The sequence below is a fragment of the Nyctereutes procyonoides genome, unplaced genomic scaffold (genome assembly GCF_905146905.1).
Source record: "Nyctereutes procyonoides isolate TBG_1078 unplaced genomic scaffold, NYPRO_anot_genome, whole genome shotgun sequence".
In the NCBI taxonomy this organism is placed as follows: domain Eukaryota; kingdom Metazoa; phylum Chordata; class Mammalia; order Carnivora; family Canidae; genus Nyctereutes; species Nyctereutes procyonoides.
The window spans coordinates 26,902,089-26,919,815 of NW_026575125.1; the positions used below are offsets into that span (position 1 = coordinate 26,902,089).

Consider the following 17,727-nt stretch of genomic DNA (forward strand, 5'->3'; position numbering starts at 1 on the left):
TGGGTTGACCAAGGCCTAAAGTAGGAGTTAGCCAGGTAGAGCAGGACAGAAAAGTTATTCTGGGCAAAGAGAACCTTTTCTTTTGACCTGGATAGTGCCTACTTGTATTTAATATTCAGCTCAGTATCTTTTACAAGAGGCTCTTTGTGGTAGCTTTCTACAATGGCCCCCAAATTTTCTGACATCTTCCCATGCAAAGGTGGAGTTCATGTTCCATCCTCTCAAATCTGGGCTCTGTGCTGGCTTGACCAAAAGAATGTGACAGACAAGCGTGCCTGGGTGCTCAGTCGGTTAAGCATCTGGCTCTTGATTTTGGCTCAGGTCATGATCTCAGGGTTGTGAGATGGAGCCCTAAGTTGGGCACTGTGCTGCATGTGGAGCCTGCTTGAGATTCTCTCTCTCCCTCTGCATGTCCCCACCTCTGCTGAAGAAGAGAAGAAAGAAGAAAGAAGAAAGAAGAAGAAGAAGAAGAAGAAGAAGAAAATGACAAAGACGAAGACGACGAAGACGACGATGAAGACGACGACGAAGATGACAAAGACAGACATAAAACTATGCTAGGTTTTGGCCCAGGCCTTAAGAAACTAGCAGCTTCAGCTTCTTGTCCTTTGGGATGGCTGCTCTCGGGACCCAGTGATTATGCTGTGAAAAAGCCCAAACTGCCCCCTGGAGAGGCCTACGTGAAGAGGAACTGACAGCCTGAACCCATTTGCCAGGTATGTGAGTGAGCCCAGTTGGGAGTAGATCCTCCAACAGCCAGTTGACCTGCCTCAGCTGATATCATAAGGAGCAGAGACAAGCAGTCTCCACTGACCTTGCTTGAACTGTAGATTCACATGCAAAACATGTAAAACTATGTTAAGCCCTTATGTTTTGGACTGATTTGTTTTGTAGCAAAGGGTTACCAGAATACCTTCCCTGACCCTCCCCAGAAGATTTGCAGGAGATGCCCCTCCCCTGGGAGACCAAAGAACTCTGTACTCACCTTAACTATATCCCTTATCTCCTTGGCTAGACGTCCCTGTTGTCCTGCCCCTACTGCTTCCACTATCAAGTCCTCTTTGGGGCCAAGCACAGCCCTAATCCATCTTCTGATCCTCAAACCTCTTCACTGTTCTGTGGCAGGTCTACTTCTCAATGGCTGACCTTAAAAGTCATATTTGGGAATCCACTCAAAAAGTATGTTTTTCCTGGGCAGCCTGGGTGGCTCAGTGGTTTAGCACCGCCTTCAGCCCAGGGTGTGATCCTGGAGATCTGGGATCGAGTCCCACATCAGGCTCCCTGCATGGAGCCTGCTTCTCCCTCTGCCTGTGTCTCTGCCTCTGTGTGTGTGTGTGTGTGTGTGTCATGAATAAATAAATAAAATCTTTTTTAAAAAGTATGTTTTTCCTATGTGTATATATTGCATGAATATAAAAATTTCTTTTAGGTCAGGGGTGGGAGATGAATTCAATGGTTGCCTCCAAATAATGACCATCGTTTTCTCCCAAACAGGAAATGTCAACACTCTCCCACAGCCAGTAAAAATGCTATCTGTACTCAGTCCATGTTTTAAAACTGCAATGTACAACAGTTTTCTAACCATTTGTGAAACTACTGTAAAAACTAAAAATAGAATTTATGGAGTAAATCATTGGGAAGAATGCCTGGTCAAGCAGTTCATAAATATCCAGGTCTCATTCTATTTGGGGCCACAGCCTTGAATTGAATCCAATATTGAATTGTTGAATTGAGAGCAAAGGATAGAAGTGAAATGTGGTCAGCTCCTGAGAGGAGGGGAAATTCTGCTTTCTGCAGAGAACTTTTTCTGTAACTCCCAAGGAACAATGTATTTTAAAATGTGTTGGAAGTGAATAGAAATTAGAGAGGAGAAACTAAAGTCTTTAAAGAATTTAAAGATTATATTTATAAAGACTCATATCATTGTTAAGTCATGATAATAATAATATTGAAGAGTCAACTTGTTAATACACCTCTCAAGGACAACCACGGATGCAGGAGCAAACAAAAGTAATTTGTGGCTTTCTCAGTATCATGAAATAGACATTCTTCCATCTCGACTAATATGATCTCCAGTGGGGAATGATTTATTTCTCTCACATTCATGAAACTCTCTTTCATAACCAGGTGTAATGGCTTCTTTTACCTCTACGGGGAATGGCTGATTTATGCATAGACCTTTGCTCAATAACCTTTCTTCAAAGATTGATGCCATTAAAAATGAAAAAAGATGTGAACTTTTTGACATTTTATTTTAATGTAATTTAGAAAACCATGTAAACTGCAAATGGACCTCATGTGGAATGAGAATCACATGCTGGTAACCTAAATAATTTTGAATACCATTCATCTTTAACTAATACCTGGAATGTTTTATTATCAGAATTATGAAAGGCACAAAAGAGACACTAACAAAGTTCATTTCAAAAATAATTTGTAAATACAAGATTGAACATCCTTTTATTTGAGTCCTAATAATTCATGCTTTTAGAATTTTCCAACTGGAAGTGGGTACATTGCTACCCACCACATAATGGAGTTATCTTCTTTTGTCTAGGAAGTCTCCTCTTAAAGACCATTAATCCTCAAAAAACAAAACAAAACAAAAAACAAAAACAAAACAAAACAAAAAAACCTTAGACATTGGAGAAAGGAAGAGAAAGTGATATGAAATTCTTTGACTTTTTCTGTGCTCAGACTTTGCTGGACCTTTTCTATTCTTGTTTGGAGAAGAAGGCCTGAAAGATTAACAGATCTTGTCTAAGTTCTGACGGGGATCAAAGATAGTTAAATGAATAGTCCCAGACTTCTCATCGTCTTCAGTGCTACTGCCTCACAGATTACATTTAAAACAACTTTATTGGGGCACCTGGGGGCTCAGTCGCTTAAGCATCTGCCTTTGGCTCAGGTCAGGATCTTGGGGTCCTGGGATGGAGCCCTGAGTTAGGCTCCCTGCTCAGTGGGGAGTCTGCTTCTCCCTCTCCCTCTGTACTTCCCCATTGTGTGCCTCCTTCCACCCCCACCATGCCCACACACTCCCTCTCAAATGAATAAATAAAAATCTTTTAAAAAATGAAACAATTTCATTAATTTTTTAACATAGCTATAAGCCACTGATGTGGCTTCCAATGTCGGTGACATTGGAAAAAACAAACTGCTTTTACTAAAGTGTGTTTCAGGGAATCTTAACACCTGGTGTCTGGTTGAAAGAGAAAAGCATATAAGCTAATATTTTCCTTCAAGGAGGGCATTACAAATGATAAAATATCTCTTTTTAATTTTCAGTGAGTATGTTTATTTTCAAGAATGAGGGTTGTTAAGGTTTGTATCTGAAGAATTTAGAGTTTTTCAATCATGTCAATATTGACATCTAAGAATTAAAATCTATTGAAGATTATTAATCTGTCCTTGGTTAGACAAAACAAGGCTTTTTGTTTTTTTTTAAGATTTTATTTATTTATTCACAAGACAGGCAGAGACATAGGCAGAGGGAGGAGAAGCAGGTTCCATACAGAGAGCCCGATGTGGGACTCAATCCCGAGATTCCGGGATCATGCCCTGAGCCAAAGGCAGACGCTCAACCACTGAGCCACCCAAGCATCCCTTGGTTTTGTTTTTTAAAAATCAGAGTTACAGTAGTCTTGTGCCAATATTTTGGATAGTTTCATTCATTCATTCTTATTAAGTAGTTTCTCACTCAAATAAAATGAATTGTGGCCATAAAGAGTCTATAGTGAAATAAGCAACACAAAAATTTGCTTATAAAATATATATGTATATATAAGGCATCTCTCTATATAGTATTAGTACTATTATCAGGTGATAATATTATCAGGTGATAATAGTAATATCATAATAATACTAGCTATGTTTAACTGGTTTCTTACTATCTGTCAAATACTGTTTTATGCACTTCACATGTGTTAATTTGCATCACCCTCACAACAACCTGATGAGGCAGACATTATCATTACCCTTGATTTATAGCTGTGTAAACTGAGGGCAATTAAGAAATGTGTCCATGGTCAATGAGTATCAGAAGCACAATTTAAACCCAGGCAGTCAGGCTTTAAAGCCCATACTATTAAAAACTATTCTCTCCAGCCTTTCAGATACAGTACAGAAAGCACTAAACTTCATATAAAGTGTAGAGAAATACCTACAGAAATTGGGAGGGAGGCAAGATGTCTTCCAGCTAGGGGCTAATGGAAGAAGGGAGGATTTCAATATTGCTTTCCTCAACAAGTAGGTAGCATCAGAGTAAATTGAGATGAGGAAAAGGAATCCCAAGACAAGAAACAAAGTCATCAAAAGAAGCAAAGAAGACTAGCTAGCTGTGTATTTTTGTAGGAGTTGAGGGAGGGTACATGGAGAGGAAAAATAAATAAGATTAGAAATTGAGATTGGGAGCCCATTCTGGAGGGCCAGGTGAAGGAGTGTGCAGAATACTCTGAAGGGTGCGAGAAGTCATAAAATGTGTTTGAACAGAAGGACCTTATATTCTTTCATTCATTTGACAAATATTTGTTGAGCACCTATCATGTGCTGGGTGCTGTCTTGGGCAATGGGAATATACACGTGAATAAAATAGATAAAATCTCTCCCTGCAAGGAATTTCTAAACTATTTACAATCCAAGATATGCTTGAGGAAGTTTAATTTCAAATATCAATCTATAAACTGGACTACAACCATGCAGTGGGCAGAAAGGAGCAGAGAGCAGGAAAAGATTCTAAGAACATGAATTCCAGTAGTGATTAGGAAACTGGAGAGAAAGCAACAGGTATAAAGGATTGGGGGGAGATATTGATTATGAAAATGAACTAGAAAGTGGGGCAAATGAAGAGTTGTAGAAGGACTTTTGGGTTGAAATCTGACTTGAAAAGATAGTGGTATAATGAATGGCGGGATAGGAGATGAAGACCCAGTATACAAGGTATGGCCCATTGGGTCACATTTGTGCTATCTGTGAGACATCTGAGTAAGAAATGACCCACATACAGTAAGAAATATGGGACTGATATGGGAAAGAGATAAAAATCTTCAAATAATTGGTTTAAAGGAAGACGAAAGACAGTTGCTTAGTCTAATGCCTATAACAAAAACCACACTTAGTAACTACTGACCATTGAATGCCAAGAATGAGATTAATGAAGGCAGAAAAGACAGTCCAGAATCAGTCCTCAGGCAAAGAAAGAAGAATGAGTAGAGTGGTAGGGGAAAATCAGTAGAATACAAGACCCTAGCAAGTCGAAAGATAGGACATTTCCCCCAAAAACTGGTGGGCAACAATCACAAGCGATGTGATTTCTAGGGCAGGAAAGACTTGGTGAAAGCATTTGCATTTAGAGGTCATGTAGGTTTCACAGAGAAGCGTTTCAGTTGAGAGGTCAATGTTGAAACTAGACTGAAAAAGGTAAAGAGAAGATGGATGTTTAGAAGTAGGAATACTTCCATTAATCAAATTCCTATTAAGTAAACTATTTCAGAATTGCTTATGGTTATCTTGGGTTTTTGCCTGGAAGGTTGAGTCAGTTTAGAGTAATGGGTAGCGAAGTAAGATGAGTCAAAGGTCAGAAGGTCAAACTTAAGTTCAAAGAACTGACTCCTCTGTATAGGAGAGGAGAAGTTACCCAATCTCTCAAAGCTTTGATTTTTTTTCACCTGTAAGAAGGATAGGATGATAGTACATCATGCAAGCAAAGCACCCAGTACGTTGCCTGGCATACAGTAATATTTTTTAAGTGAGTTATTATCATTACCTATCCTAATAATTCGATGCATACATTGTATTATTCATCTCAGAAAACTAAACATTTATTTCATTGACTTTTATTTTTAATTATTTCCCCCCCAACCTAGTATAATAAAACTCAAATTAGTTAATTTTCAAAGAAGTAGCAATAGCTACATTACTGAACCTCTTTAATCTTACCCTCCTCAACTGAAAATAAAAATAATAATAGTAGCAGTACCAGAGGTTTTCAGTGAGAATATTAGAAAATGAAAGTAAAAGTGCTTGTCAGTTATAAAAAATGAAAAATTTAGCAATCATTATTCTCATTAATTAATATAACTTTGATCCATTGATTTTAAAGAGTACAACATTAGTTTTATATATTCAGTTGGACTTTTGTCTAATGTTAATTCATATCATTAATAAAGATCTTTCACCTGAAGAAAGCTTTTTCAAAGTGCTTTTATATTTATTACCTTATAAGATCCTCACAAAAGCTCTGTGAGGAATAAAAGACAATGGTTATTAGGGGCTATCAAAATTGACTTTTCAGTATTCATGGTGTCCTCTTTGCTATGTGGGTCTTTCTTTTGGTTTATATATGTAAAATTACAAAATCCTATAACTGAATTATAATGTTATTCAATTTAGCGCTTTCCTTTGTATCATTCTGGATAACAGGTAATTTTAATGGCAATATCCAGAACAATTAGGTTATAAAGTTTTCAATACGTTCAATTAACATGTTAACACACCTAAGAGACCATGGTCCGGAATGTTAGAACCCCTTTAATCAACTATGCTTATATTCCATTAAATTGATTATTTTTCCATCATTGGGCAAAGATGAATTCTTATCTTCTATATTTAGTTTTCCTTTTCATAGGAGATAAAACACCAGTCTTGAACATTTGTCCTCATTGATTCCTTCTCCTCCTCCTCCTCCTCCTCCTTCTTCTTCTTTTTTAAAGATTGTATCTATCCTTTCATGAGAGACACAGAGAGAGAGAGGCAGAGACACAGGTAGAGGGAGAAGCAGGCTCCATGCAGGGAACCCGACATGGTACTTGATTCCAGGCCTCCAGGATCGCGCCCTGGGCTGAAGGCGGCACTAAACTGCTGAGCCACCTGGGCTGCCCGACTCATTCTTCTAAACTTTGAATTATTTCACTATTTCTTTTTGGATTATTTCTGTGATCTATAGGAATTTGAGGGTCCAAACCTGGAACATGACAAAGTTCTGAATATAGTAAGATGACAAGCATGTGACTCTTGAATCTCTTCCTAAGTACTATCATTCATAGTACTGTGAACATATGTGACCTTTTTATAGTAGCTACATGAGAATAAGAGGAAAACATAAAATCTTCCCTGTTCATGTAAAAGAAGAAACAAACTGTCCTTATTCGAAAGTTTTTGAAGATCTTGGATACATTACCCAAATACTTTTACTTGTTCCAAGGTATGAATTTTACACCAAAGCGTTGCTAGTTCTTTGCCTTTTTTCAAGGTTAAACCATTAAAAGCATCCCCATAGCTATGCTCCTTTGAATAACATAGAAAATGGCATCACTTAATACCAATTCTGTACTGGAGTAAGTGGTATTTTGGTGACCTTTGAGTGTATTTCTGAATGGGCCGTAGAGAAAATCAAGTGATGATTCGTGTGTAAGATCATGTATTTCTTTGGCTGCCATGCTAATGTCCTTCAATTTTGTATCTTCAACTGAGAACCTATATCTCTTCCAAATTTTAGATCCATATTTGCAATTGCTTTAAGGAGATGATAGTTTCACCTCTATGACTCACAGACATCTCAAAACTAAATACATTCTTGACTTCTCTTCCCACAACTGGTTCCCCTCTTGAATTCTACGACTCCCTGAAGGCACTTGGTCATGCCAAGTGGTAAGCAGTGACTCCTCATCCTATCTCCCATGCTTCCTCACCTCTGCTTCCTGTAACATCCATTGTAATGTTAACTTTTACCTCCAAATAGCTCACATATCTGTTTCATTTGTTCAACCTCAGTACCTTATTTCTTACTAGGAATAGTGCAGAAGGAACATTCTACCTGTTGTTCCTGGACAGTTTTTATATCCTTCCAATTCTTCTCTCACCTACCAGAGTCAATCTTTCAAAAATGTAAGTCCGGTTAATTTATTTCCTTGTTTAAAACTATATTGTGACTTCCCATAGACTACAGATAAAGTCCCAACTTTTAAGGTAGATGACAAGTGGGATAGAAAGACAGCTTACACATACTGAGCCCTCTGAGTCTAACACTCTGCCCCCCTAGAGGGAATTTTACATGTATCCTATTATTTAATCCTCAAAATATGCCCACTGTATAGAAAAATATAATTAAGACGTAGAAGTTAGGGGCAACAAGTAGAAGAATAAGTGGTCTTTCTGCTTAGAAGGCTGGTACTCTATTTACTATACCCTGCTGTTTTTCCACATAATTTAGCCCCAGCTGACCTTTCTGATCTCAGTTCTTGGAACAACCATACCCCCATCATAGACAAGTACCTTTAGATTCTCAAACTCTCACAATGTCCAGGACTTTGAACATGGTATTGACTTTGCCAAAAATTCTCTTTTCAACTCTGTATACCTAGCTAGGTCCTAATACATTCTTCTAACGTACTCTGAGCAGAGGTTTTCAGCCTTGGTTAGACATCAGAATCATGGACAGTACATGCTGCCATCAATCCAATTTGAATCTCTAGGGGGTGGATTCAAGGAATTAGCATTTTTAAAGGCTCTTCCTCAGGTGCCTGGGTGGCTCAGTCGGCTAAGCATCTTACTCTTGATTTTGGCTAGTTCATGATCTCAGGGTCCTGGGATTAAGCCCTGCATTGGGCTCCATGCTCAGTGGGAAGTCTGCTGGAAATTCTCTCTCTCTCTCTCTCTTTTCCACTCCTGCTGCCACTTCCTTCTCAAATAGATGAACAAATCTTTAAAAAAAAAACCCTCCAATATATAAGGAAAATGGGAAAACACTGTTCTAGTGAGTTTCTAGCCTCTTTGGAAGGCTTAAGCTTAATCATCTGTTTTCATTAGACCCAGTCTAGCTCTCTACTCTAATACTTGTCACACTACTATAATTTGCCTTAGCATACGTATTTTGATCTCTGGAATATAACCACTACAAAGGCAGAGGTCTATTCTAATACAGAGGCTTTTGAATATAACCAGTATGCACATTCTTATTCTTTCTCTCTCTTTCCCTCTCTCTCACACACATACACAGCCAAAATCAAAGTTATACACACACACACACACACACACACACACACACACACACACAAAACCCGACCCTGACTTAAGAGTGATGAACTCTGTTATTTCCTATTCTATTCTGCTAATTTTATTCCTTTCTATTTAAAAATTGTGATGCCAAGTAAAATAAATCAGAGAAAGACAAATACTATGTGATCTCTCTTATATGTGGAATCTAAAAAACAAACAAAACAAAACAAAATTAGCTCACAGATATAGAGAACAGATTGGTGGTTGCAAGAGATAGGGGTAAAAGAAATGGATGAACTGGAGGTTTTTTTTTTTTGGTTTAAAAAAGTTAAATAAAAGTAAAAAAATTAAAATTGTGGATTGATACTCATTACATTATACAACCTAATACTCTGAACTGTGTTCGAAAAGCATCTCTGTAATCATGTTTGTGGTTGTCCTCATGCCATACTAGGCACTTAACAGATTTCATGGATTAATCAAAGTTCTTGAGGAAATGATATATATAAAAGTTTTTACATATCCAAAAGAGTAGGCAGTCATTTCCAGGCAAAAGAAAAATAACAAGATTAACTTTTATATTCTTTAGACACCAAAGAAGAAGTATAGAAAATTGTATAAAACTCAGTTCAAATTATAGAAAAGGAAAGGAATACACAGAGGGTTTCCTTTTCTTAGAATTAGGGAACCTCAGATTACCTCTCTATTCTTAGATGTCCCAAGAAAGATGACAATCCAATTTATTCAGAATACTAATTGTGTTACTAAGATTGCATTCTTCCTTCTTCCTTTGGAATTAACCAGTGGGCCAAGATTTTTTTGTGAGAAACACTGAGGAAGTTACTTCCCCAATTTCAAAAATGTATTAGAAATATAAGCTTCCTTAATCAATTTACAGGTGCACGCTGATGTACAATTCAAAGTTTATCAAGCTAGGCTCTCTGGAAATGTTTTCTTTAATAGGAGAGAACTTTTATGATGGGGTTGGGTAGGGAGATATGGGTAAAAACAAACAAGCTATGGGTTTAAAGCTATGGCCTGAGACAAGATCCAGATCACAGATGAAGGAATCTCAAATATTAATTACTCCATAGTTTCTCTTGTCAGGAAAAAGATCCTAATTACACCTTTATGACCATCTCTCCCCAACATATACCTACACCCACATACCTTCTTTACAAGCTGGTATTACAATGATCTCTTAGGGGTCCTTAGAGAATCAGTTAAGATTGGCAGAAATCTTGTGAAATATTAGCAAAGATACAGAGGCTTCCCATTTTCAGATAGTTATTGATGGTTTTATGTCAGAATTTGGAACAGAGGCTATCTTTATTAATTCTCTGGGGCCCAAAGTGGAAATGTTTTGGACACAGGAAGAATATGATTCAACTATGAATACAGTTTTTTTCATTTTAAAGATAAATTTGCAATGTAAAAATTCTCAGACTGTCACCTCTCAGGGCTCTATATGATATTCTATAAAAATGTATTGGCTTTAACATTCCAGTTAGACTGTCAGAAATAACACTATTTATAAGAAAAATCTCCTCATCCTGAAGTATAAGGACAACTATAATGTCCTTGCTTTTACCAAGAAAACTAAATAAGCATTTTTTCTAATATGAGGAAGGAATTTTAATGGCTTTCAGAGTGAAATTACTCAGATTAATTCCATTCAGGAAGCATATGCTTCATAAAACATGTATTCTTATAGAACCCATGAATTGTGATTATTGCTGAGAGAATTAAATATCCTGTGAAGTGGATTGTAAATAACAGTGATACTCATTCTAGCAAGAGCTGGGGGGGGGAACCTCCATATATAGAAGAATTGATTGACAGTCATAGAGCAAAAACATATTTGTGAAGGCTCCCCCCAACCCCCTGCCAGCCCCTGTATCCATTCAGCAGCATTTTCACAAAATAAAACATCAATGCTTTCGGGTGGACAGATGTATTGGAATCTGCTGGGAGAGCTGATGTTCTGGCTAGGCATTTGGAGTTTCCTTTTTTAATATGTAAGAATTACTTTCGCTCTACAGCATGAATCAAACAATGAGCATAATGCTACCAGCTTCTTCAAACAAAGTGAAAAGGCAAATCATTATACTTTTTTTCCTTCACGCATATTATAGAAAATTCCTTTTGTTCAAAATAAAAAAAAAAAACTCTTTGTAAGGGAAATAAAACAAAGACTTCCATTTAGCTGAAATACTGAAATTGCATGTAATCTCCTAAGATATGTGGTTATATTTATTTTCAATCTTGGCGTTTCCATTTGTTGCTTTTAAACCCCAGTACCTTAATTCAATCCTATCACTTGAAATGCACCATTAACAACAATAATCAATAGTTTTAGTAATTTCGAATTTTTTCCATGACATCTCCAAATCTTTCATCAAAAGACTGTTATCCAGCCATCCAACTGAAAATCAGAGCTGGCTATAAAAGTCATTTCTATCCATAAAATGTAGTTCCAACCTCAGGCAACTGGAATTTATAGAAAACCCAATATTAACACAGAGGGAATGAAAAAATTGTCTCTATTTTAAAATAGTGTTGGGATCTCAGCTAGTCCTGTTGTAGTTAAGGGGAAAATGATATGTCTAAGGTTTTCAGGAACTCTAGAGGAATTTTATATAGCTTTTAATAACAAATACTTTTTATGAGTAATATACCATAAGCTAAGAAAATGTCCTCTGCATAACTTTCAACTGTTTTTGAAAGGGAGCTCAGAGATCTAAACACAAAAGTAGTTTCTTCTCCATTCTCCCATAGGAGATACAGTTTAAAAACAAGGCAACTTTTTCTCTTAATGAATCAGAATCTTGCAGTTTCTCAGAATTTTCATTGTATAGTAATGCAGATAACAACATATAGTAGATACATGGATGTGTCTTTGCCCTCAATCAGACTTGTTTACTAATTTAAAGGATGTTTTATTAAATCTTTATTATAAAATGGTCTCTTGGATTATTCTTTCTTTTCAAACTAATCTGCTAAAAAACCCACGTGAAGTTTTGTTCTTTATCTACCATAGCTGATGAGAATATGTGAGCCCATATATTTATTAAAATTCAAGGTAGCTTCATGGGTATGTAGAAGGAGGAAGAACTAAAAGTTTATAAAATATCATAAGTAAGTTGCAGCAGAATATTTTCTAACCATTCATTTAAGAGTTACCAAAAAAATCTAACTTTGCATTGCTTTTATATTCTAGAGCCATCTACAAAGATAAAGTCAGATGTTGCTCTAACAAACTATGATGAACGAACCAATGATCAAACTAATTCAACACACATTGTGGAGGAGCAAGTGGGGTCTAGGAGCATGGAAGACACAAATGACGAATTTGAGAAGCTATGGATTGCCACTGTCATTAACTCTATGCACAAGAGCAGGAAAGTAGATCAAGTATCCTATCAAAACAGAAAAAAAAGAAGGAAAACGAGGAAAGAAACATTGCTTATTATGGTCTGACGGTGGAATTATTTTTCAAGCTAGGATATACAATCACTTTTTTCATCATAATTTAAATTTATGGAAAAAAGTAGTCCAAAACCTGGATCATATTGTTTTTAATACTCTAAGTTTGAGATACTAGTAAAGTTCTTGTTTCACGTCAGAAAACTATGCATAACAACACTTCATAATGGTTCAGAAAATTATATCAGGCACTGAGAATGAACGTAAGAAGCCTCCTTGAACCAAGATGTCATTTAGACAAAACTACCCTAAACTTCCCTTTTCACTGTTTATGCATATGAAATTTTATAGCAATAATTTTTGTTTCTAGGAAAAACAATTGTCTGAAAATTGTATGATCATTAACTATGACAAATTTAGCCATCTCATTTTTCTTTTTACAGATCGTGTTGGGAAGAAAGCTACAAAATGCCAGATTAACATTTCAAAATGTATTTGGAAGTAATGAAGGGAAACTGATTCAGTTAGCAACGCTAAATAAAACAGACAATTCATACAGATGCTTTCCCTGTAAAATATTAAATAAACACTCCAAAATGGCAACTTTTTCCATTTAATAAACCAATTCCTAATTTATTTCTTGGAGCAAAGTTTCTCCTTGGCCAAAGCTCTGGTTTTACATGCAAGTTTTCCCTGGTGAAAAAAACATGGACCATTTGGAAGACTGGGGTGTTAAATGAAATACTAAATGACTTTGCCTTCTCCCTCTGCCTCTTTCCTTCTTGGCCATATGCCGCACTGTATCACGCCATATAAAACAACCACTTTACTTTGTCCCCAGCACATCAGTTATGAAGACCGACGCTGTGAACTGTTCACATGGATTCACAAGAGGCAAAGTAGAAAAGCTTTACTTACTTGCCATTGTTTCATCAGCTCTCTTACTCCCTTGGAATCTTCTAGAAGCCTTTCCTTATGGGTGGCATCCTGCAGGACATTGGCAGTTGTTTCGGCTTCTGTAAGCCAGGCAAGGAACTTCTCCAGGTCCAAGGGGAACTGTTGCAGTAATCTGTGGGTTTCTTCCAGAGCAGCCTCTCGCTCACTCAATCTGCAAAGGAACAAATGTCCAGATGTAATTCTCCTCAGTTATCAGAATGGTGCACCCCGGGGGCCCTCATTAAAGGAGCTAAGATCAAGGGACTAAATTGTAATGTACCAACAAGGGTATGGGTTGTTGCTAAAAGTCCTCTTAGAAGCAACAACTAGAATAGTGTGTGTGTATGTGTGTGTGTGTGTGTGTGTGTGTAGACTCTGGAGTGTTCATATATGAACTTCCAAAAACAATCTTTTTTTTTAACTTGATAGTTTTTTTTTACTGGTTGACTGTGAAAACTTATTTTCATATGCTGCAAAAGTGAAAGCTCATCTTTATAGGTAAAGCTCCCAAATCCCCATACCATGCTTATCTTTGATGTCACCTGAGGCAGAAAGTCAGGATTCAGTAGGCAAGGAAAAAGGTCAAGAAAATGCAAAGCTAAACCAGAAAGTCGAACAGTGGAGGAAACAAGAGAAAGGGATCAGAGGGCAGACGAGAACAGAAAGACTAACAAGGAGAAAGATGACATATTTCACAGAAAACATTGTGCAACATATCACATTGTGTGACAGTATTGTGTTCTAATGGCTCTAACTACAGTGTTAGCTTTACATTTCGTTATCTGATGGTCATGCAACTGAGAATATTCTCCTAAAGGAAAACCTTCTGTGTAATGGAAAAAGGAAAGCTGAAAAACCAGCCAGACCTGGGTCCAATCCCAATATCCTCTACCATCTGTGTGGTGTAGCACCTTACTTAACCTCTCTGAGTTCAAAGTTTCTTATCTACAATGCTTACTGCTGGGCTGAGAATGAAAATATGACAATGTGTGTGTCAGGATGACTGCCTCCCACATACCGTTAGTTATATATCAGGGTTACTCAAACACCTTCCTTCACTCGGCCCACATCCCATTCCTCTTTCTCTAAACTTTTTTAAAAGATTTTATTTATTTGAGAGGCAGAGAGAACACATGAGTGGGGAGGGAGGGGCAGAGGGAGAGGGAGGAGCAGACTCCCTGCTGAGCAGGGAACCTGAAGCGGGCTCTATCCCAGGACCCTGGACGTGACCTGAGCAGAAGGCAGATGTTTAACCAATTGAGTCACCAGGCGCCCCCCCACCCTTCCTCTAATCTTTTAGAAAGGGTGAACCACATTGCCTAATGACACAAAAATCTAAAAAAATTATCATATATATGTATATATTTATTATACATATATATATAATGCATATATTGTGGATACACACACACATATGCCCTCAGCAAAAATCTACATAATAACAGCTTGGAGGGAAAATTGCCTTTGGCAGTAACAGTCCCATCTAAAAAGATTCAGGTAAATTTTGTCTGCAATGAGGAAATTAGTACTCTATTTAAATGCCATATTTGCCTTCTATTACTACACAAACACTTTCTGGGATTAAACATAAGCTAAAAATGGATTTTAAAAAATTGAACACTTGAATATGATACACACTGCTTGTTAGGATGTGATTGTCAATAATTATGCAAAACTGCAATTTATTTCAGCAGCAACTTTATCATGGGATGTGCAAACCAGGCAATAAACAGCTCCTGCCGAGCCAGCGGCAGCAAAGCCCCCGGAAGAGCTGTTTATTCATCATGGGTGAGGTTTTTGCTGAGCCTACAGTCTTCCACAGTGTAGTTTCGGTGCTCATACTGGATAAAAATCTTCTGTCTGCATTAACTGGTGGAGGGTAGAATAGGTTTATGAGGATGCAGCTATCGGAAAAAAAGGAAGCATTGCATGAAGCTATTTATCAACCCCTAAATAAACTGTAATGCTGCATAGCCTAAAGTTACCTTGGCATTTGGGTTGGGCAAATCAGTTCAACCTTGCCAAGTTCATGGACTAACCTGGACTGCTTGCTCCCTGCTTATCTGGTTTTCAAACTATCAATGGAGGGAGGAAGATCAAAATCGTTATTTATTTATCTTTTTATTCAGTATGACTTAAAAGCTCAGAACCATTGCAACAGCACTGAGAATCTTAATGTTACAATCTGGCATGAAACGCACAGGTTGAAGCACCTGAAACCTGCTCGCATCTGGCCATTTCTGACCTACAGAAGTGGCGATCTCATCCTGTTCAAGCTAGTATTTCTAGGCTGACTTGCACATCAGAAATCACTAAGACTTACGCCACCTCTAGCCTAAAATTTGGGGTAGAAATAAGCTGTCGCATTCCAGAAGACAAGTGCAGGGTTAGACGATGACATATTTTCTAACATGCTCCAACTTCATGGAAAATAAAAGGACAAAAATGAAACTCTCAGGGCAGAGTGAAGCCTGGAGAGAGGTAGACAGTGTGCATTTTATTATCAGGGTCCCCCTCATCATGAGCTGCACACGATGCTCCCCTATTCTTGAACTAAAAACACCACTTATCCTCTTCTTCCAGAGAAAGTAACTAGTAAATAACTTTCCAAGAGTTCTTTGTAAAATACGATGCACATAAATTAGATGAAAGGGTTCTACCGAGACAATGAGATTTCTAGCCAAATCCTACCAGCGAGTTTGCTGCTTTGTAAATTAGGCCCTTAGGGAAGAACAGTAACTCTTGCAGGACAGTAAGGCACCATTTTCCTCAATGATACCCTAGTGCTCAGAAATATTGACAACATCAAGCTTAATCTTTGCTAATTTGGAAAATATGTTAACAAAATTCAATGGCCGTGAGAGCAGAAAATCTCTTCAAATGAGTTCTTTTACAAGCCTCTTTGATCAGAGGTGAGATTGTTGTTTCCTGCTCATGTGGGAGTTTTAAGGCTTCATCCTTTCTCCTGAGGTCAATCTACGTACACCAAATTCCTAAATTTTAATCGCACCAAGCCTAGACCAGAAATGAGTCGAGGGTACTTATATGTCATATTTGTGCATTCAAAATAGCTCCGGATGTATGTCATACTTTTTAATTTTCCATAACCATATAGCTTTAAGTGGCTTATATGATTAATAAAAAATGCAGAAATAATGAGAATCATAAAGAAATCTTAAAAATTGTTTTAGAATAAAACCGAAGATCTTGAACATGGGTTATTTTATCAATTCTGTCTGGGTTATCCAATTATGGGATCCTGGTGAAAATTTGGGTGAACTTTAAAAGTAACAATGCCCAGGTATTGGAAATAGTAATAATACTTTACGAATATATTCTACTACAGAGGTTAAGTCCTTTTTTATGCAACTAATGTCAGCTATTCTAGGTTTATAACATATAATAGCTAAGAATCTGGTGGAATGTGGACTGGTATGATGACTTTTAATTTTTTTTTTCTGTTTAAAAGGTCACCATGTACCTTTCTCAAGTGCCTAAGTATGAGTGGTGTGGTACAGTGGTTCTCAAAATGTGACCCACAGACCAGTGGCATTAGCATTATCTGAGAATATATTAGAAATGCAAATTCTCAAGCCTTACCCTGGACCTGCTAAATCAGAAAGTCTGTGCATGGAGTTCAGCGGCTGTGTTTTAACAAGTCTTCTAGGTGATTCCAATATATGCTAAAGCTTTGAGAATCACCGCCACTTGAGACCCATTCATTTTGCCCTAGCTTCTGAGAAAGCTACTGGAGGCAGGATGCAGCCAATGACTGGTGAATGTGTGGGCTATAAAAGCCTGGCCCTCTTGCTCCAACTCAGAACAATTCGGGAGGATTGGGGAGGGGGGTGGTTGATTGATGCTGTGGTTGCAACTGCACTGAAGCCCAGCTTCTCCTTCCCTGTCCTGCTTCCTTCCTGTTCCTTCCCTCACAGGTGTTAATCCTGACAGCACTCGCTAACAAAATTCCTGCAAGTTAATCGCTTTCTCAGAATCTGCCTCCTGGGAAAACTGACATGCTGAGATGTCATACTAAATGAGGATTTTAAAAATATACATGCTTAAGAAATAAATGTATGTGAGAAATATACAACTACTTACACGGACTGTGGTCTCATAAGGGGACAGGATGGAGTATTCTCACACTAAGGAAATGAGCCTGAAGAGCGCCTGCACCCTTGGTTGCCCTTTAAGAGGATCTATAGAGAGGCACCTGGGTGGCTCAGGTCATGATCTCAGGGTCCTGGGATTGAGCCCCTCATCGGGCTCCCTGCTCAGTGGGGAGTCTGCTTCTGTCCCACCCCCTGCTTGTGCTCTCTCACTGGTGCACTCTCTCAAATAAACAAATAAAATCTTAAAAAAAATAAGGATCTA

At 37.7% G+C, this 17,727-nt stretch overlaps 1 protein-coding gene across 6 annotated transcripts in view; it reads right to left on the reverse strand.

The window, feature by feature from the left end:
- Positions 1-17,727, reverse strand: part of DMD (dystrophin) — a 2,039,779-nt gene that overhangs the window by 469,537 nt on the left and 1,552,515 nt on the right. For all 6 annotated transcript variants that reach the window (XM_055339022.1, XM_055339018.1, XM_055339021.1 and 3 more), the window contains one exon: positions 13,336-13,525. In XM_055339022.1, coding sequence (XP_055194997.1) covers positions 13,336-13,525 — 190 coding nt within the window. The remainder of the gene's footprint in view (positions 1-13,335; positions 13,526-17,727) is intronic.